At 47.4% G+C, this 22,832-nt stretch overlaps 1 protein-coding gene across 1 annotated transcript; it reads right to left on the reverse strand.

Annotated features, from left to right (window-relative positions):
• Positions 1-1,414: 1,414 nt before the first annotated feature.
• On the reverse strand, positions 1,415-19,260 carry Ffar4 (free fatty acid receptor 4). The gene is made up of 3 exons (XM_090346236.1): positions 18,694-19,260; positions 11,211-11,339; positions 1,415-2,082 (listed from the first exon to the last, which is right to left on the reverse strand). The coding sequence occupies exons 1-3, from the start codon at positions 19,258-19,260 to the stop codon at positions 1,690-1,692; spliced, it is 1,089 nt and encodes a 362-aa protein (XP_090202362.1). The 3' UTR covers positions 1,415-1,689.
• Positions 19,261-22,832: the final 3,572 nt, after the last annotated feature.

Below are 22,832 nucleotides of genomic sequence, written 5' to 3' on the forward strand. Positions count from 1 at the left end.
ATGAAACACTTGGCTTTCACCCCACTTCTACCCCCCTCCCCAAGACTGCTCCTAGGAGTCACCCTGAAAGACTCTTCCTCTCACACTTTTTCTTTTTCTTTTTTAAACCAGTAACTCATCTTTGTTCTGTCTCAACGTATATCCCAAGATCATTTCTCACAACCTTTCATCAGTGCTATCCACTTCCAAGGCTCCCATCAACTTTTCCTACTCCAGCAACTATCTGGCTGGGTGCCAATTTCATTCCTGCCCCTCCAAGCCTGCTCCTTACACAGCAGCTGGACAAATAAATGCATTCCTCAGATCTATTAGCCTCCATCTTCGATGTGGTGTCCTCTAGATCTGACATAGACTGGGGCTGTTCTGGACTCCAGGAATGGGCTTCAGTGGAATACACTCCCCCTCTCTCCTCCCCAAGTCCCAGCATCAAAGACAGCATCTGGAGGAGGCTTAGGGCTAAGATACTTTGCTTGGATCCTCCATTCTTCCTAATACAAGCAAGCTAGCCTCTCTCTCTGCCTGCAAACCCCCTTTACCTGCATCCACATTGCAGTTGTTATTTGCAGTTCACCTTTCAACCCAAAGTTTTACACTCGTCAGAGCTGTCTTTCTTCACCTTCCTCATCCTGTCTAAATGCTGGACAATCCCACAGCACGCTGTCCTGGGCTGCGTATGCACTCTAGGATGTCGTATTATTTACTGACTCCCATTCAGTGTTTGTTTCCTCCAGGATAGAGTAAGCTGCTGAGAGAAGGGGCCTGGTTGGCTGTGTCACCACTGGATTCTCAGCACCAAGAACACAGCGTGGGCACAGCAGGTGTTTCAGGGGACTCTGATGGGTGGTACAGCAAAAAGGTCCACTTATAGTTGTACTCTCAAACATTTTGGATTCATCCCATCTTCTCTCTGATTCCATGACACTTCTCTTTTAATAAAGGGGTAAAAAAACAGCCTTTAGCTGGGCTCCCATGGTTTGCACCTGTAATCCTAGCTCCCCAGGAGGCTAAGATCTCAACAATTGAGATCTGAAACCAGCCAGTGCAGAAAAGTCCACAAGATTTCATCTTCAAAATAACAATCAAAATCAATGTTAATAAATTCTTTAAATAAAAAAATAACAATCAAAAAGCTGGGCTGGAGGCATGACTCAAGTAGTAGAGTGCCAGCCAAGCAAGCAAACTCAAGAGCAAGCAAAGCACTCACCTCAGTTTAATTAACCCCCCCCCCACACACCACCTTTACCTGTTCCCTGGAAATGTCTTAAGCTCTCTTATATAAATGAGTGCACCTGAGGCCTTATGAGTTCAAAGTAATGCCTAAAGTGACTGCGACCTTTGAAAGGAGAAATCTGAGTCCTGACTCAGTAACAAGACTCCCTTCAGAAACCATAAAGTATGGGTTGACATATGTAGGAACAGTTATAAATAAAACTTTATTAGCTCCATCATATTACAAACACTGAAAAAGTTCATATTTAAAAGAAACTCACAGTAGATCCTTTTAGAAAGGAAAAATAGTTTTACACTGAATGATCGTCCCATAATTTGTCAGAGTTGTAAATGTGCAAAGCTTGCATTTGTGTAAAACAGGGCCCACAGCGGTGATGGTACCCTGGCAAGGTAACTCCCTTGGAAAGCACACTCTGGCTCCCCTGAGAGTGAGCGAGGCTGCCTAGAGAGCTGAACGAATTAGCTGGTAATAACAGACAAATCATTTCTTCTGACAGATGTGTCTGTCAAGATGGCTCCCTTTTCTGGGAGCAGGCAGCAACAGCACAGTATTTTCCTCCATTCGTTCCTGAACAGTGACATGTTGTAGAGAATGGGGTTTAGGGCCGAGTTGGCAAACGTGAAAGCCATCACCCAGAAGAAGAGGTTGGGCCAGATGACCAGGTCATGCTTGAAGTTCTGGATCAAGATGAGGAGGATAGTGATGATGATGGGGCTCCACATGATGAAGAAAGACACCATGAGCAGGAAGAGAGTGCGGAAGAGCCGGTAGTCCTGCTGCGAAACGCGGACCTGGTGGTCCTCGGAGTAAGCCAGGCTCACAGTGAGCCTCTTCCTCGACGCCTTGGTGATCTGCAGGAAGCACAAACACAACTAGAGTCAAAACGTACTTTGCAAGTGGAGGTTTTCAAGGTAGAAGTTGAGATCTGACATCCCCGTGTACTGGGACATCTGCCTTTGGAACTTGGTGTAGAAGGAACTGCCTCCAAGGCCCGGCATGCTGCTACATGGAAGCTGTGCGGTGGAGAGGGGCACCCCACCAGCTGCCAAGGAAAACAGAGAATCACCCACAGTGCATGGGGCTTACAAACTTTTCTGTGTGCTTGAAATAAACACTGCCATTTTTTATTAAAGAAGTTATTAACATTAATTTTTACATCATATTTTAAATGACAAGTTTAACAAACAAGTGTTCAAGGAGGGAATCTCTATTTACAATCACTGGGACTTAGTATTTAGAACTTAATCAAAATTAGGCTAAGGGTTTGTATGTCATAGAAACATATTAATTTATGAAATAAAACATTATGTCTATAGAGTCATAGGTTTTTATGTCTGTATAGTTATGTTTGTATTTCCATTACCATGTCCATAGCTTTAGGGTATGCAGTTATTGAGTCCTCGCTCTTGTACTCTTTGGATTTAATAGCCATATATTAAGGATACCATGTGCCTTTTGCTCCTTAGGTCTTGACTTGTCTCACTCAACATGATTCGCTCTAGATTCATCCACTTCCCTGCGAATGCCATTATTTTATCTTGTCTGTTGGCTATGTAGAATTCCATTGTGTATATATACCACATTTTCTGTATCCATCATCTGCAGTAGGGCATCTGGATTGTTTCCATCGCCTGGCTATTGTGAATAGTGCAGAACTGAACATAGCTGAGCAGGTGTCCTTATCATATCCTGGGTTATGATGTTCAGGATAGATGCCCAGAAGTGGTATGGCGGGATCATAGGGAAGGTCTATTTTCAGTTCTTTAAGAAACCTCCACACTGCTTTCCAGAGTGGCTGAACTAGTCTGCATTCCCACCAGCAAACACTGCCATTTTTAAGGGCAGGTGCCATCTTACAAGAAGCTGTTTTAGTTAAGCTGTACCTTGTTATAAGGGTTTGCTTTTCTAGTGACTAGAGGCATGGCTCAAGTGGTAGAGCACCAGCAGAGTTCGAATTCATTTTCCGATAAGTTACTGCTTTGGCCAGGTGCCCTGTTTTGCTGGCCTACATGGATCAACTTCTAATGCTTTTCAAACTAGCCACTCATGCAAGACTGTGAACTAAGTTCTGACCAATCAGAACAAAGGCCAGTAACAGGTTAGGGATAAAACCTGGGTGGGCTCAGACGGAACGCTTGCTTCCGTGGCTTCCTGTCACCAGCAAGTCCTTCAGCAGAAGTAAAATCTTGCCTTGCTATGTTCCTTCTGGGTTGGTCTCCTAAGAGACACACCAGCATCCTGAGACATCTCCAACAACGGTGAAAGAGCAGACTAAAAAGACTGAATCAGATAACCCAGAGGAAGGATATGTGCTCAGAAGTACATGTTCAAAAATGATTCTTTTTCTCTCTCTCTTCCTCCCTTCCTCTTGCTAGTACTGGGGCTTGAACTCAGGACCTGGGTGGTGTCTTTTAACTTTTTTTTCTCAAAGCTGACAGTCTACCACTTGAACCACAGCTCTACTTCCCAGCTTTTTGGTCAAAGCTCTTACTCTAAGCTCTCTCTAACAGTGTCAGGGGGAAGCAGATCTGGTCAGGCCTGCAGGCCTCTGAGTTGTGGGTATTGGAAGAATCTACCTGTGAGTATTCAATGGATATTAGTGGTTCAGGACAGCAGCAGTTCCTAATTCCTTCCTTGAGCTCAGCCTCAACTGAAAACAGGATAAAGCTTGGCTTCTTTGCCTTCCATAGATTCTTTGCTCTCCTCTTGAAATCCAGAAAGGACAGGGCTAATAAACATCTTGTGATGTGGGCTGGGAGTTTGGCCTAGTGGTAAAGTGCATGCCTAGCACGCATGAAGACCCAGGTTCGATTCCTCGGTACCACATACATAGAAAAAAGCCGGAATTGGTGCCGAGGCTCAAGTGGTAGAGCTCTAGCCTTGAGAAAGTCCAAGATCAGAGCTCAGGCCCTGAGCTCAAGCCCAGGACTGGCAAAAAAAAAACCAAAAACATCTTGTGGTGTTTGAAGACTGCTCCTGAACAATGGCTTCACCATGACCACCTTTCTCCCCTCAAGAGCTCAGAGATAACTTCTCCACAATGATCAACAAAGCCAGAGAGTGTTCAATAGTTACCTTTTGCCCCTTCCCCAATTCTTCTAATCCTAGAGCTCTATCTCTATTCCCCATCTATGAGCCTCTATGGTATGCCTAGGCCTTGCTCATACATTTCCTCTCGCCTTCACCACCTGGAGTTTGGGGGGGTGAGTTGCCAGATCTGTCATGCAGAACCCCTGGAGGTGGAACTCTGATCTGGGACTGCCAGTTATAACTGGAGGCTGCTCATTTGCTTAGAGCAGCTGCTCCTAGTATCAGACCCCAAATGAAGCAGTGTGAGAAGGGCACGGGTGGAGGTCTGCTTGGGAATGCTGGCAGCAGGGCCTGGAACCCCAGCATAGCCATGACCAACAGGAGACGGCCTCTTGTCCTTGAGGAAGGTCAAGGGTACTGACAGAACACCTGACCTCCTCCATCCTCCCAGCCATGACACTAACTCCTCCTCCAACAGGGAAGGGGGTTCTTAGAATTCATCATGAAAAGGAAGGATTAATTTATCTGTCCTGGGGTTTGAACTCGAGGACTGGGTGCTGTCCCTGAGCTTTTATGCTCAAGGCTAGTGCTCTACCACTTGAGTCATGGCTTCACTTCTGGCCTTTTGATAGTTCATTAGCGTTAAAAGTCTCAAAGTTTTTCCAGGCTGGTTTCAAACTGTGACTGATCCTCAGATCGCAGCCTCCTGAGTAGGATTACAGGCCTGAGCTACCAGTGCCCAGCTGAGGAAGTTTTAAAATAAGGCAGTCACAATCAGTGACTAGAAAGTTCTGGGATCAGATGTTAGATGTCGTCATTGACGGGTGTGCTTTCCTAAATAGAGAACAACTGGTGACCTTTGGCACATACACCCCAGTTGACAGGTAGTGATTATTGGAACAAATATCCTCTGGCTTATCTGGGTGCACACCTCATGAGCATTTCAGTAAATGAAGTCTTCCCTGTGCAGCTGCTGGGCTGCTAATAACATCTTGCCCTGATGAGCAGGGTCAGCATTATATTGTGGGGGGGGGCGGTAAGGCCACCGGGATTGCACAGGTTTAGAAAGGGGTTCTGGACTCTTCTGTGGGTCTTTTGCTCTCTGATTATCCTGTCAGAACTATTCTTTGCATTTGCACCACATAATTTCCTGCTTTGTGGAGGAGCAAATTAATTCTCAGGCAACTGAAGTTACTTGAATCATCAGTGGTGATAACCCCTATCTGTGAAAACCCAGCTCGGTGGTGTTAACCATTGGCTGCATCATCAAAGGCTTCAAGGTGGCTGTGGTAGTACTCAACTCTCTCTTTGCTCCCCTTGCGGATGACCCCATCTCGGGGACCAGGACCGGGGTTTACCGTGCCAAGTCCAGGTCTGTGAAGGTGAAAGCTGGTTAACAAAGGTGCCACATTGGCTGATAGGTCTGGGAGATGGATAGCTGAACAGGGTGGTAAGACAGGTAGGCTTTGGAGGAATGGAATTGCCTCGGAGTAGGAATGCCCCTCCAGGCCAAAATGTGACTGGTGGGTACAGCAGTGTCACCCTCAGGCAGCCCACCTTATCCTGACAAGAAAATCCATGCATCCAGAGCTCTCTGGTATGGTGACTTGTCAACCTCATCCATTCAAAAAGTATTACAAGAGCTCATATTTACTGAGCACTTCTAGGTGCCCAGGCCTTGCCTGTCACTTGGTTTCCTTCTGTAGCTTCTTTCTCCCAGCATTCTGTGACATTAGGTACTTGTGGATACCTGTGCGGAAACTGAGGCACAGCGCCCAAGGAGCTTGCTCAGCAGGTCACAGCTCAGCAATTACAAAGCTAGGCTTCTGATTTAACAGCCTGTGTTCTTTCTCTTAATCTATCTCCTTCCCACTCTCTACAGCCTCTATTAACAGAACTTTCTCTGCCCAGCTGTTAAACTCCAAGCTGTACAGCCAGGAATTCTAAAGCCCCCCTGGATTCATCTCCTGCTTGGCATCTTTGCGGTCTGTGGTTTCAGGCATCTACCACAGAGACTGCATGGTCGGGGTCCAAGCAGTATTCTTCTAAAACCTACCAAACTATGGCCTTTCTGGGAGTTAAAAGCCTGAAGCAGGAACTCTGTGTTCTCCAAAGCCAGGGCTCTCGCTGGTACCTGCCCACGACTGGGAAAGACTATGTGAGGCAAAGTAGCTGACTCTCAGCCAGTGCTTGAGAGGTTTTGTGTTTGTTGTTCTCTTGTGTTTCTTGTTTTGAGCACTCACGGATGCTACTGTTTGTGGAGTTTCTCCACAGGCCCCGGAGTTTGCAGAGTGAGGAAGAAAAATGGCACTGTGTCTCCTTCCCTGCTTCCCTACCCCGACTAGATGTCAAGACTAGTCAACATTGGGCCAGGAGTTCAAGCTCTTGATGTGCTAAACTAACTTCCCTGTTCACTCCAGAGGATGACCTCTCATCCTCGAAACAAGCCTCTGAGTAAATACTGGGGTTACCTCCTTTTTGAAACAAAGATGGAGGCTTTGAAAGGTAAGATGGCTTCCTCCAGCCTCCCAGTCAAGGTGGGGGGGGCCGTGTACCCCATGCAGAGGTGCTGGTGCCCTTCTCCAACATGATATGTCATTCTCCAGGAGTGGGACAGTACTCCTGGGAGTGTGGTCAGATGCCAGTGGACCTGCCATCGTGCATGTGGATTCTGAGTGACTGAGGGGGCTCAGGGATCTGCATTTCCCCTAAACTCCACAGATCATTTTTTTCAGGGGGATGGGGGACAGGTCATGAGGCTTGAACTTGGGGGCCTGGGCACTGTCCCTCAGCTTCTTTGCTCAAGACAAGTGCTCTACCACTTTGAGCCACAGCACCATGTCAGTTTTCTGTGGTTAATTGGAGATGAGTCTCACGGACTTTCAAAAGTGTCTGGGCTGTCATTGAACTGTGAGCCTCAGATTTCGGCCTCCTGAATAGTTAGGATTTACAGGCAGGAGCCACTAGCGCCCAGCTCTCTGCAGTAATTCTTGAGTATGAAGCTGCTAATGGAGGACAATGCGTGGTTTAAAGTTTTCACCCCAAACCTTCGAGGGAGTCTCTTTTAAAACTTCAAGACTTGCTGGTTTTACAACCACGTGAACTTTGAAGGCCATGGGGGAAACTTCTTCCCATCTCATAGCCTTTGCTGTACCTTACCACTGTAGACCACAATGGCCAGAGATGAGAAAGAGTCCCACTGACAAGAGGTTGGGTCTCTGGGGGCTGAGTCTAATTCAAGGAGGCTGCTCTACCAATCGGCATCTCCCAGTTAAACCTCCAGCCATGAGACTCCCTTTTCCCTGAAGGTCTCTGTCTGAGACCACTGTCCCCAAACCTGGAGCTGAGGCCTATAGCATGGGAGACAGGCTTCCTGTTCACTAACCCCTTCATGCTCATTTGAAACAGACCTTTTGTCTCTCAGTTAAGCACTGAGAGATAGGCTGAGAACTTTCCCACTGTAAGCCATAGACTCACTGGCTTGTTCAAGACATGTATTGAGCTTCTAGTATGAATTGAGCACTCGGGCCCTGCCTACTCTGCTTGCCCATCTCCCTGGATGTGGACAGGGGGAGGGGCAACAATAAACACAGTTACCAAAGGTAGAAGTCTATCCTAGGTCCTCCTGACAGTGTTGCTGGATAATCTTGTAAACTGAGCCCAAACAGCCGCCCTTGACAGCCTGGCCAAGGCATTAAAGAGTGGCTGGGAGGTTATTCCCTTGGGAAAACTGTCATTGGAAAAAAATGTACTGAAAATTTATGGCAGATCTGAGTCATTAGGAAAAAAGGAAGCCGGAAAGGCAGAGGTCAAATCTGGCAACTGCTAAAGGTGATCGTTAGAGGAAAAGCCCAGCTAATGTGATGTTCTTGCCCAGGTTAGAAAGACTATCTCAGGGCAGGGCAGGGTTTCTCACAGGTGATTCCACAGAACACTGGCCCAGAGAAATGCTCTATAGGGAAAAGAGAGCTCTATAGTCAGACTGCACAACGCTGCCTGGCGTATTCTGGCGCTGGAGACTCCCTGTGTGTATGAGCCTATGCAGCACAGAATCCCACCTAACTTGGATTATAGCCATGTTTTCCAAGTACATTTGACCAATGCAGTACAACAGAATGTTCTAAGAACGTTTGGGACAAGGAAAGAGCTGGGGAATCTGACCTTCTGCAGCCCAGGAATGGGCCTGGGGCCCGAGACAATCGAGGCAGGTGACAAGGCAGGAGTGGTGGGGAAGCCTGGCCTAGGAATATGACAGGAAGAGCCTGGGCAGGGCAGTGGGTCTGCTGTCTCAGTTGTGGTCATGTTGAGGAGAGGAGATGTGCAGGCTGAGAGCCAGCCCTGCCACTCACCTGCCAGCTTGCCCACTCCCAGGTACCAAGTGAGGAAAACATCCCAGTCCTCCTGAGAACTGGGCAATAGTTTTGCTAGTGTGGTAGAAAGGAATTTTTTTCAAGACTGTTCGATTTTTATTAACCTTGTGATTCTCAAGCATCCTAGCTCCACTTTGATTTTATTGTGCTAAAACAATCCTGGAGTTCTACTGGCTTCAAGGGGCCCCAAGGTCACTGGGGAGGGACACTTGGTCTAGAACCCTAGTCTTAGATGGCTTTGTTCACCAGTCCCCCCCACCCCTTCCCTTAATTGGAAGCCCAGGCCTTTCTCAGTGGGATCCAAGCTTATCCCTCACTGGCTCAACAAATATTTATTGAGCACCCACAGTAAACTGGCTAGACTCTGAAGGAGGCAAAAGGTATACGGTGCCCTGGGAATGGGTGTATGCCAGGGCCCTCTTGGCCTCTCAGGAGATCAGAAGTGGATCCTGAGTAGGTACTAATACTGGGACTTGAACTAGGGACTTGGGCACTAGGCCTTTAGGCTTTTTGCTCAAGGTTGGTGTGCTACCACTTCAGCCACAGCTCCACTATCAGCTTTTTGCTGGTTTAGTGGATATGAGTCTCATGAACTTTCTTACCCAGGTTGGCTTCAAACTGATCCTCAGATCTCATCCTCCTCAGAGGCCAGGATTACAGAAGGAAGCCATGGTGCCTGGCTGCTCCAGGGTGTTTTGTTTAGACAGAAGTACCATTCTCAACCTCTCTTCTTTTCTATCAAAGTTCCTTCTAGACAGAGAACGTTACTTGCAAACTCTTGACCCACCTTCAATCCACCAGCACTTCAGAGTGAACATTAAAGCAGAGGGACCCTCTGAGGCCTGACATCTTGAGTTTTAATCCCTCAGGTTGACATTTATAAAGCTCTGTGATCCTGAATAAGTTCATGACCTTTCTGTGCCTGGGTTTTGTCATTATAATTCCTATAAGGATGCCATGATACATGAATATTACATATGCATTTGTCAAAATTTTAAACATTGTACTATTCCCTCACTTATTTCTATATAACTTAATGGCAATAATCCTTTTGTAACATTAAAATATATCATGTCTCCCACTGCAAACACATCCCAGGCCTTAACTCTGGACCTTAATTGCCTTATCAGATCTAAAGGCTATTTTATTTTTGTAGGAGTCATAAATCATCTGATAGGGAAGATTCTACTTAGTAACCTGTCTCCCGCAGGCCTACAGAGCAAGGCAGAAGTCTTCCCTTGGGTTGTGAACATCTAAAAAAGTTACTGATCAGCTACAAAGGGCCATAAAAGTGATCAATGCCCAGGTACTCTTACACCTGCAGGCCTAGCTACTTGGAAGGCTGAGATCTGAGGATCATGGTTCAAAGCCAGCTTAGGCCGGAAAGTCCACTAAACTACCCCCAAAAGTGGAGCTGTGGCTCAAGTAGTAGAGCATTAGTCAAAAGAAGCTTAGGACGGTGCTTGGGCCCTGACTTCAATCCCCAGGACTTGAGCCAAAAAAAAAAAAAAAAAATTAGTGACAGGGAGGCAATGAGATCTTACCACTTCAATAGACCTATTTGCCAGATGACCCCTAGGTGAGATGTTATAAAACTAAGATTTAACCACTGCCCAACTCCAAAAACTACAGACTGTTAAGGGAAGCTGTCTACAGTAGGCATAAGTACATGTATTGCTTGACACACCTTCATGCAAAGGTATTATCTCAAAAGGTGGGGAGCAGGAGCTACCTGTCTCCTTGACATCACTGCATGAGTGTTCTACCAGGGTAGACAGCAGGAATATCTTGTATCCTACACATTTGAAATGGACAGTCTCAGGGATCCTGGGGAGAGGAGGGGCATTTGGCCAGTTTCCCGCCCCCCTCCCCGGAACTGCTTTTATGAGCCAGTTCAATTTGTGAGCCAAACACGTAAGCTGGGTGTGTTTTTTGATTCATATATGGTGCTCCCATAAAAGTCTTCAAACGTGCATATTTGCCCTCCTGCTGTGTGTGTGATGAGGAAAAAGTCAATACTCCATAAAACAATCATGTCTGTTGGATGGAAGGCTTTGAGGCCTCTATAGACACAACAGCATTCAGGAAGTAACAGGGAAAGACATGGCCATGGTGGGAAAATGGAAGTCATGGAGGGGACCTATGAGCTCATCTCTGATAAGAATCATGAACCTGGAGGGGCTGGGAGTTTGGCCTAGTGGTAGAGTGCTTGCCTAGCATGCAGGTTCAATTCCTCCGTACCACACACATAGAAAAAAAAAAAAAAAGCTGGAAGTGGTGCTGTGGCTCAAGTGGTAGAGCTGTAGCCTTGAAAAAAAGTCCAAGGACAGTGCTCAGGCCCTGAGTTCAAGTCCCACAACTGTCAAAAAAAAAAGAATCACGAACCTGGAAGTGGCCATGTGACCATTTTAACCTGTGATCTTGAGTGCTTCATTAAACCCACGGCGCATGTATGATATACACATATACATTTGTACAAAAAACAACCTGTGAAAACATACTTCCAAGTATTACGTGTTTCTAAGATTCTACTCCGCAGTTCCCCAGATACGGTGCAGCAACCCTTCAACCAAACCTACCTGTAAGATCTTGGAGTAACTGATCACAATGACCAGGCCTGGCACCAGGAAGTTCAAAGTAACAAAAGACACATCCCACGAGATTTCTCCGGCGAGGTTGGGCCAAGACAGTGTACAAATTAGGATTTCCTAGTTATAAAAGGGAAAAAAAATCACTTAAATTCCAGATACTTCTTTGGCCTTTAGCTCAGTCCCAATTGACAGGTTACATGATACCATTACATGGCTGTGTTACGGTTACATGATACCATTGCATGGCTGTATTACAACTAGTGGGAAAGGATATCCTCAAATCCTTCCACCCAACTCCACCACAACCCATTAACCTAGGCCTTGCCTTTGACCCTCAAAGCATTGTTTTTGTTCCCATTCTCCAGGGAGGTATTGAGCCTCAGGGGCGCAGGCTGGGAAAACTAGAGGCCACTCACAGGTAGGTGTGTGTGTGTGTGTGTGTGTGTGTGTGTGTGTCTTCCCCCTTCCCTTGGCTGGGATACAGACAGCATTTAAGCATGCTCTTTCAATCCAACTGTTTAAAACCAAATGAGAGGATTCACCTGAGAAAGCCTACGCAGACTAGATGTGAGACCTAATCCAAGCATAGGGAGACAAGTTCAAGGCTCTTACACATCACATTGTGCTAGGGCACTGAGTGTGCATGAAGTGAGTGCTCATTATCCTACCCAGTTTTTGAATGAAACACCAGTGTGTGATGCTCACTGAACATTTACTGTACCCCATATATTATCTCAGATAATGTTCCCCAATTTTACTGAATTCACACCGTCTTCCCATTTCACAGAGGAGGAGACTAAGGCTTAGAAGTATCTGATACAAAACAGGGTGTAGTTTATAATGATGGTATTTGCCCCCTTCCCCCCCAGCAAAATGTTTCAAGGGACCTCAGGAACAAGAAAACTTTCCAGGACAAGAGAATTGGGGAAGAATATGTTCATTATTTTTGTACCTTGTAAAGGCAGCTGGAGTCATTGCTTCCTTTTCCTGTTTTTGTGTTATTAAAAAAATGATTCCTTACAGAAAGGCACAATGCCCATGTGCATCTGATCATGCAAACTAATATTTGTTGAAATGAAAACAAGAGGGTTTTTTTGTTGTTTTTTTACAAAAATAAAAATAAAACCATAGAGTCCTGGTGGCTGTCACCTGTACTCCTAGCAACTCAGGAGACCTGAGCAATCCTGGAGATCTGAGGATTGCAATTCAGCCCAGAGAAAAGTCCCGGTGGGACTCTTATCTCTAGTTAACCACTTGAAAACCAGTAGTGGAGTCATGGCTCAAAGTGATAGAGAGTAGCCTTAAGCTCAGAAACAGCTTCCAGGGCTGAATTCAAGCCCATCACACACACACACACACACACACACACACACATAGATGTGTGTGTGTGTGTATGTATATATAGTGTGTATGTATATGTATATATACATATAATGTGTATATAATATATATTTATATATAATATATTATATATACACACATACATACACTAAAACATTTTTTAAATGTTCCTTTGCTTTTACCTTCCATAAAGAAGGCTTACTAGATCCTTCTACTTGTAGGTGGCTAGAAGGAAACTTGTGTTTCTTGAGGAGCTTGGAAATAAATCCTGCAGTGGAGTTCCCACTGTTCTTGGGGTTCTTCCCAAGTCCTCCAGCGTGCATTGAATGGCAACTGAGAGGGCTGAAATGCTGACACACTAATGTGAAGAGGGGGATTCCAGCCTTAACTTTATCTCTAACTCTTACAGTAATGATGGAAAACCCCTATAACCTCTCACACCCTAATTCTTAAAGCCTTCTGAACTGGAGTTACCACCCCAAACTTCTCCAGGTTTCTACCATTTTGTAGACAAGTGAGTAATGATAGGATAGGGGCATTCTTCTCCCACTGGGGACAAAGAGTAGGTCTTTACACCATATGTCTCATGAGAAAATCCACCTAACATAGACAAATAAGCAGAGGCAAGGGTTATGAAAGCGGAGATCTCCTGTAGGCATGCTTCACAACCAGAACTATTATTGAAGATTCGGCCACAATTTGACCACTTCGGGCAAAGGTCACCACATCCTGGCACACAAAAGTACCTCAGCCAGCAGCTGCCTGTTCAACAGCTGACAGACGCCACTCAGCAACCAAGGGGGATGCTATCAGAATAACTTATATAATCCTACTCACTTTGCCCTTAAAAACATCCCCTTTGAATATGCACAGATTCTGTGATGCATATATGCTCATTGCTGTGTCCATGCTTGATCAATTCATGATCTTTAAGAATCTCTATTACCCAGGCTGTATGATCCTAGGATGTTGAAGATAATGTGTATATATGAATGAAAATGTTATATAGTATATACACATATATGTGTGAATGAATGTTATATAGAATATGAATGTTATATAGAATATGTATGCATGAATATATCATCTATATACTTATATGAATATTACATAGTATATATTTGTATAAATATAATATATAGCATATATTTGTATGCATGAATATATATTATATATACACACGTTTCTGCAATACACATATAGAAAAAGGCTGAAAGGGACATTCCAGAAAGCCAATAGTGTCTACCTCTAGGTTATTTGAGTTTTTTTTAACTTTTTGTCTTAATAAAAAAAAAAGTGGAGGTCCAGGTATGATGTCACACCTGTTATCCAGCTTTGAGGAAGAGGAATACAAGAGGACTGAGATTCCAACAACTCAGGCAAAACATAACCAAGATCCCTATCTCAGCCCAATAAGCCAGATATAGGGACACACACCTATAATCCCAGTTACCCTGGACGTTGGAGGTAAAAAGTTTTGTGGTCTCAGACTGACTCCAGGCAGAAATACAGACATCCTTTCTGCAAAATAGCTAACACCAAAAGAAAAACTGTGGATATGGCTCAAATGGTAGAACATCTGCCTAGCAACCCTGAAATCTTGAGTTCAGATCCTGGAGAGAAAAAAGACAAAAAAAAAAAATGGTTCCCCCAGATCACGTGAGATTTCTTACTGGTCTCCCCTCCCACATGTCCACCTCTCCAGATGAGCCCAAACTCCCCAAAGGACATCCTAGTTCTGCAGGCCTACAGCCTGCCTAGAAGCCCCCCCCCCCCCACTGCCCCTATTTCTCTACCCCCTAAGCTGGGTGTGGGGCTCCTGCAGAGCTCTGAAGGGCAAAGAGTGCTGTCACAGCCACCTCCTCTGGCCCAGTGGTCGTGTGGCCCTGCGGCCCTCCAGTCGCCCAGGCCATTGCTTTGCTCACTTCCTGTTCTCTCCACACCCACTGTGCACACTGTCTTGGAAGCCTTCCCCAACAATCCCTTCCATATCACGTGACATATCCAAACACCCCCCATATCCCTCCATGATAGTGGTGCCAAGGGTAGGAAGGAAATGTGTTTTGAGGGCCGCACCCCTGAAGCTAGCATGATGCCTGGCCCATATTTGGCTGTTTCTTTAAGGATTCGTGAGCCACAAGCCTCCTTGATCCCCCTATACCAGCCCCTAAGGAGGGGCTCGTTCACTCTGACTTAGCTCTTCAGACCAAACGGAAGACGTCACTGTTGTCTTAAGGAATGGAGAATTCTCTTTCTCTTTGGATATCAGCTTTGCAACAGAAAATAAAGAAATGGTCCACACAAGAGATGGGCTGACTTTTGGGGGGGCCATAGGCATTGTTGAACTGGTAGAGCACCAGCCTCTGAATGAAAGACTGAGACCCTGAGTTCAAGTCCAGTCTTGGAAAACAAGAAAAGTATTCTCTTACTATGAACAATGGAAGCCAGTGGTACCTAGCTCCTTGGCCCATACGCAGCAGGGACCCCTTAAGAATCAGTCAGGTAAACAATCGAGAAGGGGCAGAATGGAGGGGACCAAGCACCCTAAGTGTGAAGTATGAAATCAGTGAAGCAGACGGAGCCAGGCTATCCTCTGGAACCATCCTTTGCCTGCTGTAACTTTGGTCATTTCCTTTTTCAGAGAATAAACATGAGCACATCCATTTGTGGCACTGCTGAGCTACCGACCATACTGGACTATGGAATTATGGGACCATCCATGTCCTCAATAAATGCACTTTCTAAGCTGCGTTGAAGTGGCTTTGGCAGGGTGACAGGAAGGGATGCTCAGTAAATGTTTGTAGAGTGAGTAGACAGCACATTCTAGCCGAGGCTTCTCCACCCAGCAGTGGGAGATCCTGCCTGGCCAGGGCCACGGCACACACCAGCAGGCATCTTGCTGCAAGACTGAGCTGACCCGGCTGAATGTCAGCGTTGCTAAGACATGTCAACTCTTACAACGGCAGCCTGGTTTGTTTTTTGTTTTTTTTTTACATAGCAGAAGAATTATACTGCTTGAAGAATGTTTAAAATGTTTATACCCAAAGATAAGGAAACTAATAACAGCCAGCAATTCTTGAGTGCATAAGGACCGCTTACATACCAGGCGCTGGCCCATTTACAGAGCCTGAGTCTCAATGGCAGTCCTAGATGGTGGATGCTGTTCTTATGTCCAGCTGGCAGATAAGAAAAGTGAGGTGCAGAGAGTAAGTCTGGCTTGTCCTCTGCCCCACACAAACTCCTCAGTGGTCCAGAGGTGGGATTCAAACACACCACTTTTGGCTCCAAAGCCTATACTCTAAATACCAGATTGCCGTAGTAAAGTGTGGAAATCTGGTCACTGGGATTGGCAGCCACCCTCCTGTTGCTGCAGAGGCAGAAAGCTCGATGGGGCACTGCTCCCCTGGTCTGTGCTACTTTCAGGGAGGAACTGTACATGCAGGTGGTGAGTTGAGTCCCTCAGCGCTTGGTGTGGGGAGGAAAATATCACCCATCCAAAACATGCATATTTGGTGTCCGGGTGAGAAAAGACAGGCAGGGTCTACCATCAGGAAACTGTTAATCTGAGAACATAAGGCTTTGCTAATTTTAAATGTGAGACTGGCCTGGGTCTAGACCAGATCCTTCCCTCTCTTTTCTTTTTAAGCAGACACACACACTTCCCTACTTTTCCTCTTTGTCAACCTTGTTTCTTCAACTGCTCAGCTAATGGAGCCTACTACCACCTCAGGTGGCACTCGAGGAAATTCATACCTTGTTGGCTTCCCTGGCAAGAATGCAGAAAACATAAACCCTTTCCTTTCAAGAGGGGCCCATTCCAATATCCCTCCAGTAGATGCTTGAAACCATAGTGTACTAAACCCATATGTGTGTATATATGTATATGTATATTTATTCTATACAATATGTACAGTTCTATGCTAGAATTTAATGTTTAAGTTAGACATTGTATAAAAGATTAACCACAGCTAAGTATATAATAAAATAGAATTATAGCAATATACTGGAAAACTTAGAAAACTTTAGGATTAAAAAATATTTTGATGTAATATTTTCTGAACTCCCCTGGTGTCCACAGGTAACTGAACCCAAGGATGCCTAAAACTGCTGTAAGCAAAGCCTGGGCTACAAGAGTACTACTGTATACTGCCAAGGGGAAGGGGAGGGCGGGGGAGGAGGGGCAGGAGGATGTGTGCCTCTCCCACCCCCACCCCCTCACCAGCACAGATCTCCAGAGTGGCATTCTACAATTCAATGCTGGCCATTCTGGAGCTGTTGAGGAGAGTTCCACCACCATACTTGTGCCTGAGTAGGAGTCAAGGAGCATAAGAAACAGAGGCCCCAATTGCACAGGCCTTCTTCCTTCACCTCTGGAGTCCATGTTGGCACATTGCATTAGAATGGGCTTTTGGCTGGGAAAGGATTAGCAACTCTTTCTGTAGGGCTCCTTGCCAGTTCAGTAGGATTGTATCCCCGAACACTTGTAAAAGGGAGAGTACAAAATACCCTTCTGGAAACTGAAATTATGTTCTGTTTAATCTAAATTCCCTAACCTCATTCTTTTTCTGATAAGTTGAAGGATTTTCCCCTTCATCCTTTTCTTCTGTGAAAATTCAACGAAGGCACTGACCCAGTGAGAGAAAATTCAACAAAGGCACTGACCCAATGAGAGAAAAACTTATCTTCCAAACTGATCCCATTGGTGTAGCATTGGGCCTGGCTGGGTCTTCCACTTATTCTAGAAGAATCCATGTGGCCACCTTGATACTCAGATGTGTCTGGGCAAAGAGCAAGTCTATCCACTGAGATAGTCTTTAGTCTCCCCAGGCTAATAGCCCTTAGCAGCTTAGCCAATCCTAGCTCTTTGGGGCATGCCTGTTAATCCTTATATGTCCTTTGATTAAGTGCCACAAGCCTGATCATAATGTTTCAGTTCGTTAGTCATTTAATACACTGTTAGCAGAAGTGGTGCCGTGGTTCAAGCGGTAGAGCCCTCGCCTTGAAGACAGTGTGGAGGATTAGCAGAGAAAGGGAAGGAAAAACAAGCTATAGGTATGGTCCTTTTTCTGTTTCCCTCTGCCAGGCGTGGAAGAGAAATGAACCAGCCCAGAAAGACCCTGAACACCGGCCTCTGAGGTGCACCCCGGCTGGCACCCAAGTCTGGAGTCTTCTTGGGGTGCAAAGCCTGCAGGGCCGGGACAGGGCTTCCTGAATTGTCGGCGGTAGGAGTGGAGGCCATGCAAGCAGGGGCTACTCTGCGAGGAGAATCTTCGTTGGACACCCCTGCCGCCACCACGACCCTGATGAACAACTCCTCATAAAAGTCCTGGCACCCAAGATTCCCGACCAAGACCCTGTGGTCTCGGGTCACCCTCCCTGTAGAGCAGTTGGAAACACTTGAGGGTGAGGAGGGGAAGTCCCGAGCCCCTGAGAGGCCACATCAGGTCTGAGGGCCTGGGGGCTCAGTGCCCTTTCTCCTAACTGCGTGCTAGCCGGACTGGCGCTGGCACCTCTGGACAGAAGGTGACCAGTGGCTGGCGTGAGCTGCAGGATGATTAATAACAAGGCTGCAGACGCTGCCTTCCCTCTGGCTGGGCTTCCTCCTCTGTGAAGCAGGAGTGACAGTCACACGGGGTCAGAAAACAAGTCATTGTCCAGGTAAACCCCCTCCAATCCCACCTGGCTCCTCAGTCTGTGGGATCCAGTCAGCTCTGCTGGCTCACACCTGTAACCCTAGCTAACTCAGGAGACTGAGATCTGAAGGTTCAAATCCAGCCTGGATCCCAAAGCCTGAGCAGCTCTTCATCTCCAATGAACCACCAAAAAGCAGGTGGAGGTGTGGCTCAAGTTACAGGGTTTATTTGATTTGCTCCAGTGCTCTAAGGAACAGCGCCCAGGCCCTGAGTTCAAGCCCCCGTGCTGACAGGAAACAAATAAACATAAATGGGGGGTGGGCGATGGCACTAAAGGAGTTTGGGGTTGCAATTCTCAGGTGGGGACGGCAGGGCTGGCAGGACGACGAAGGGCGATCACCCATTTACCTGGGTCTCCCCGCTTCCGTGGGCTTCTCCGCCCTGCCCCTGGCCCCCCACCCATGTACCCGTGGCTCTCCTCCCAGCCTGGCCCTCACCTGGTCGGCGCCGGGCAGCCGCTGCGGGACCACGTGGAAGAAGATGCAGAGGGGTAGCGAGGCGAGCCCCGAGTAGCCCCAGATGAAGGCCAGCAGCGCCGCCTGCACCCTCCGGGCCGAGGCGCGCGCGCAGCGCTGCAGCCGCACGATGCACACCACGCGCTCCAGACTGACGGCGGCCAGCGTGAGGATGGTGACGCTGCCGCTCAGGGTCATCACGTAGAAGAGCAGGTGGCACACCACCGGGCCCAGCAGCCAGGCCTCGGTCCAGCGCACCACGAGCACCAGCGGGATGGCGCTGGTGAAGAGCAGGTCCGCACAGAACAGGTTGAGAACCAGGCCGGTGGTGGCACCGCGGCGCCGTCGGCGCGCCACCAACACCAGGGCGCACACATTGCCCAGCAGCGACACGGCCAGGATGAGCGCCAGCACGGTGGTCTCCAGGACGCTCAGCCCCAGCCGGTGGTCGCCCTTGACGTCCGAGAAGAAAGGGAAGTGGGTGCGGTTGGCCGGCTCCGGGCTGCGGCGCGGGCCCGTGGGCCCCGAAGGCGCGCGCTCGGGGGACATGGCCGGGCGCCCCGCCGCGCTGTGCGGGCGCGCTCGTCTGGGAGGGGATCGGGCGCCTGGGTGGAGACGGGGCGGGTGGCGATTGCGACACTCCCCTTTGGCCCCTGACCGACCTACCAGTGGCAGCGCAGGAGCTGGGTCCCGGGCTCCAGGGAACGAGGAAGTGCCCAGCCTGCCCCACGCAGACTGCCAGCTTCTGGGGAGTCCTGATCTCAAGTTCCGGGGCTCCCCGGGAGGCCAGGGGAAGCTCTCCCAGAAACCCCCGCCCACCAAGCCGCCCTAGCCCCCTAGTTCACCTTGAGCCGAGTTGTTCCTTCGCGACTTAAGATTTATTAGATCAGAGCTGAAGTTTGGAGGTTGTTTTGAACTGTGTGGAAGATTTCACTCAAGAAACCCTACAGATTGAAGCGAAGGGTCCTGGGCCCAAAGACTTGTCAAAAAATCCCCGGGTAACTAGCAAGAAGGGGTTGGGGCCAAGGGGAGAGGGGGAGTCTAACGAAGGGGAGATGATGGGGAGAACGCAGTCAAGAATTCATTGTGTATATACCACAAAGTTAAGAAAAAATATAAGGGGCAGGGGTGGGTGGAGAGGGGAGACAGGGCTCAAGATGCATTCATAAACTGCTTTGACAAGTGACACCTCCTTTGCACAACTACTTAAAGATAATACCATTTTTACATTTTTGTTTATCATTCTTTGAGTAGATCCATCCCTCTTTGTTCCATTTTTTTTTTCAGCTCTGAAAGAGGAATAATAGTTCCTCATTAAGGTTACTGCGAGGAACTCATAAAGAATTCCACTCAGGGTGACGGGTGTGGCTCAGGGGTAGAGCAGGAGCTGGGTGGATAAATAGAAGAGCACACATAAATCACTCATTCAAGGTTATCAAGTTTTAGTTACTCTAATGAAAGTTCAGGTCCATTTCTTGCATTGAAAATAATTAGATAGAAATGTTTCTTGTGCTGGGGGAGGTGGCTCACACCTGCGATCCTAGCTACTCAGGCTGACACCTGAGCATCACGGTTCAAAGCCAGCCCAGGCACTAAAGCCTGTGAGACTCTCATCTCCAATTAACCACCAGAAAACTGAAAGTGGGGATGCCGCTCAAGGGATAGGGTGGTAGTATTGAGCTGAAAAACTCAAGGGCAGCACCCAGGCCCAGAGTTCAAGTCCCACAACCCCCAAAAAAAAAAGTTTCTTGTGTACAAGCAGCTCTCCAAAAAATGTTGAATAAATTATACATCCCAGAAAGAAAAAGAGGTGGTAGTGAAGGTAGAAGAGGAGGAGGAGAAGGAAGAGGAGGGGTAAGGAGGTAAGGGGAGAGGTCAGCCTGATGAAGCTTTTTTGGCTGTTACAGGGGCAAGCTGTAAACGTGCTTCAGGAGCAGAGCACTCCGAGCGCTGAGGGAAATCCAGTTCTGTCCCAAGAGGAAGCTGAAGTCCAACAAGAGCAACTCGTCTGATATCTGAGGTGGACTGCCGAGCAATAGAAGGCAGGTTGCCCCCTCACCTCCTGCTTCCACCACTTTGCTGCTCTAGAAACTGAAAAGTGTGCTTTGTGGCTCAACACCCAGTGCCACTTCCTTTGCCAGCGTCCTCTCACCACCACCCATGTCCTCATCCCTCTTCCCTTTGCCATACTCCCAGGCCCCTCCCAGCTGCTGGAGCTGCCTAGTGTTTATGAGGGGGTTGAATATACTGGTCAGGTCTGAGGTGCTACTGGGAAGGGACTCTGTGTGTGTGTGTGTGTGTCTGTTTGCCACTGACATGGGGGTTGGGGGGGGGGCTGAGTGGATAATCTGATTTCTAAACTGGAGAGCAGATGGGCTCAGCTTGAACCTTGACTAGCCTTCAAGACATATCAGGGTGAGGGAAAGAATCAGAGGTGGAGAAGATGGTGTTGGAGTTTGTTTTTCCTCCAGATGGACAATCCAGATGGCGTGTCTAGACTAGAAGCCTACTCCTCAATCTTCCCCATCCCACCTTCGTACCATTCCTAAGTCCAAAGATCCACCTGACAGTCCCCTAAGACTTCATATCCTAGCACCGCAGGAGCCAGCTTGGAAGAGGATACCTATAACACTTATTCTTTTGAATTGTGGGTCCTGGGCTTGAACTCAGGGCCTGGTATAATCTATGAACTTTTTGAGCCTGCGGCTAGTACTCTACTGCTGGGTCCACAGCTCCACTTCTTGCTTTTATTATTGATGGGTGATGATTAGTTGGAGATAGTCTCAGGGACTCTCCTGCCAGGGCTGGCTTTGATCGCAGATCTCAGTCCCACCAGTAGTTAGAATTACAGGTGTGAGCCAGCAGCGCCCTCCCCTAAACCCAGCTTCCCTTGCTGTATTTTTAAATAACTGCAAGAACTTTCTGACGGGGTAGATATATCCATTGTGGCCCTGAACCTCGATCTTCAGATCTAGCCTCTTGTAGCTAGGATTATAGGCAATATTCACCAGCGCCTAGCTAGTTATGGCCCCGAACAGCTTTCTAAAACCAGGGATCAGACTGGGTCCTGCCACCCTCCTTTCCAGCTCTGTGATGACCTCTTATTACCTACTTTCTCAAGGTAGACTTTCCAGGTCTAGTATTGAGACTGTGGCTCACCTAGGACAGATATTTTCCTGGGGGCATCTGAGTCTACGTAGTCACAGTAAAAGGATATCTGCTCACTAATAGTTTCCTGGGCTCAGGAGCCTGGCTGTGCAATTCACTGTGCAATATGGGACTTATAGTCATCCTACATTTGAGCAGAGTATAATAACTGCATGAGCTCATAGGGTTGGTAGGGATTAAAGGGAGTTGAATATCATTCTAATCACCAAGTGGACCATAGGCCTGGCTTTCTGTTCAGCCCTGTTGGTAATGTTGCTAGTGCTCAGTTTGAGACAGCCTATTCTCCTGAGATACCCATAAAATGCTATTGTGTTGTGGCGTCACATCTAATGAGGAAAGCCAGCTGTTAGTTACCCTGTGTCTTGTACAGGTTTCACTGCCACCTCTGTACCCAACAAGGTGTGCGGCTCAGCTTGTTAACCACGGCCCCAGATGTGCCCAGCTGTGAAATCTCCTTCCCCTGCACAGCCAGGTTCTGTGTCATGATGGTGGCATGATCCTGGGAGTTCCTCCGAAGCCCAGACATGGGGATGGTGTGGGCTGGGCCCGCGCTGTGAGTGTGGGCTCCTCGTTGCCTCTCCAGTCTGAGATAAAAACCACAGACATGAAAACTGGGAGCTGCCAAGTCTGACTGGTACAGTATGGTTTTTGAGCTAAAGGGAAGTCCAATATTGTGGGAGGGCTTCTGTTCCACTTTATTTTATATTTGCAATCAAACGGGAGGAGGGAAGGCACTGGGACTTTTGTAAAAAAGAAAAATGCACATATCTATGTGCATCTGATCATATAAAATAGCATTTATTGACATGAACTCCAGGAAATGGAAACTAGAGGGATTTTTTTCATGTTTTTTTCTGTCTTACTCATGTGTTTATCTGTTTTGGAGAGGTGAGGGTTGTACAGAAATGGAAGGACAAAGGTGGGAAAATGTGGCAGTGGTACTCATGAGATAC

This window comes from Megascapheus bottae, chromosome 15 (genome assembly GCF_031878675.1).
Source record: "Megascapheus bottae isolate mThoBot1 chromosome 15, mThoBot2.hap1, whole genome shotgun sequence".
Classification (NCBI taxonomy): Eukaryota; Metazoa; Chordata; class Mammalia; order Rodentia; family Geomyidae; genus Megascapheus; species Megascapheus bottae.

Excerpts from the sequence above, each read along its gene's own strand:
- Ffar4 (XM_090346236.1), bottom strand. The coding sequence starts at position 19,260 with ATGTCCCCCGAGCGCGCGCCTTCGGGGCCCACGGGCCCGCGCCGCAGC. Across the intron at positions 11,340-18,693 it reads GGCTGCCCGGCGCCGACCAG|GAAATCCTAATTTGTACACT; the intron begins GTGAGGGCCAGG and ends TTTTATAACTAG. Across the intron at positions 2,083-11,210 it reads GTTACTCCAAGATCTTACAG|ATCACCAAGGCGTCGAGGAA; the intron begins GTAGGTTTGGTT and ends TGCTTCCTGCAG.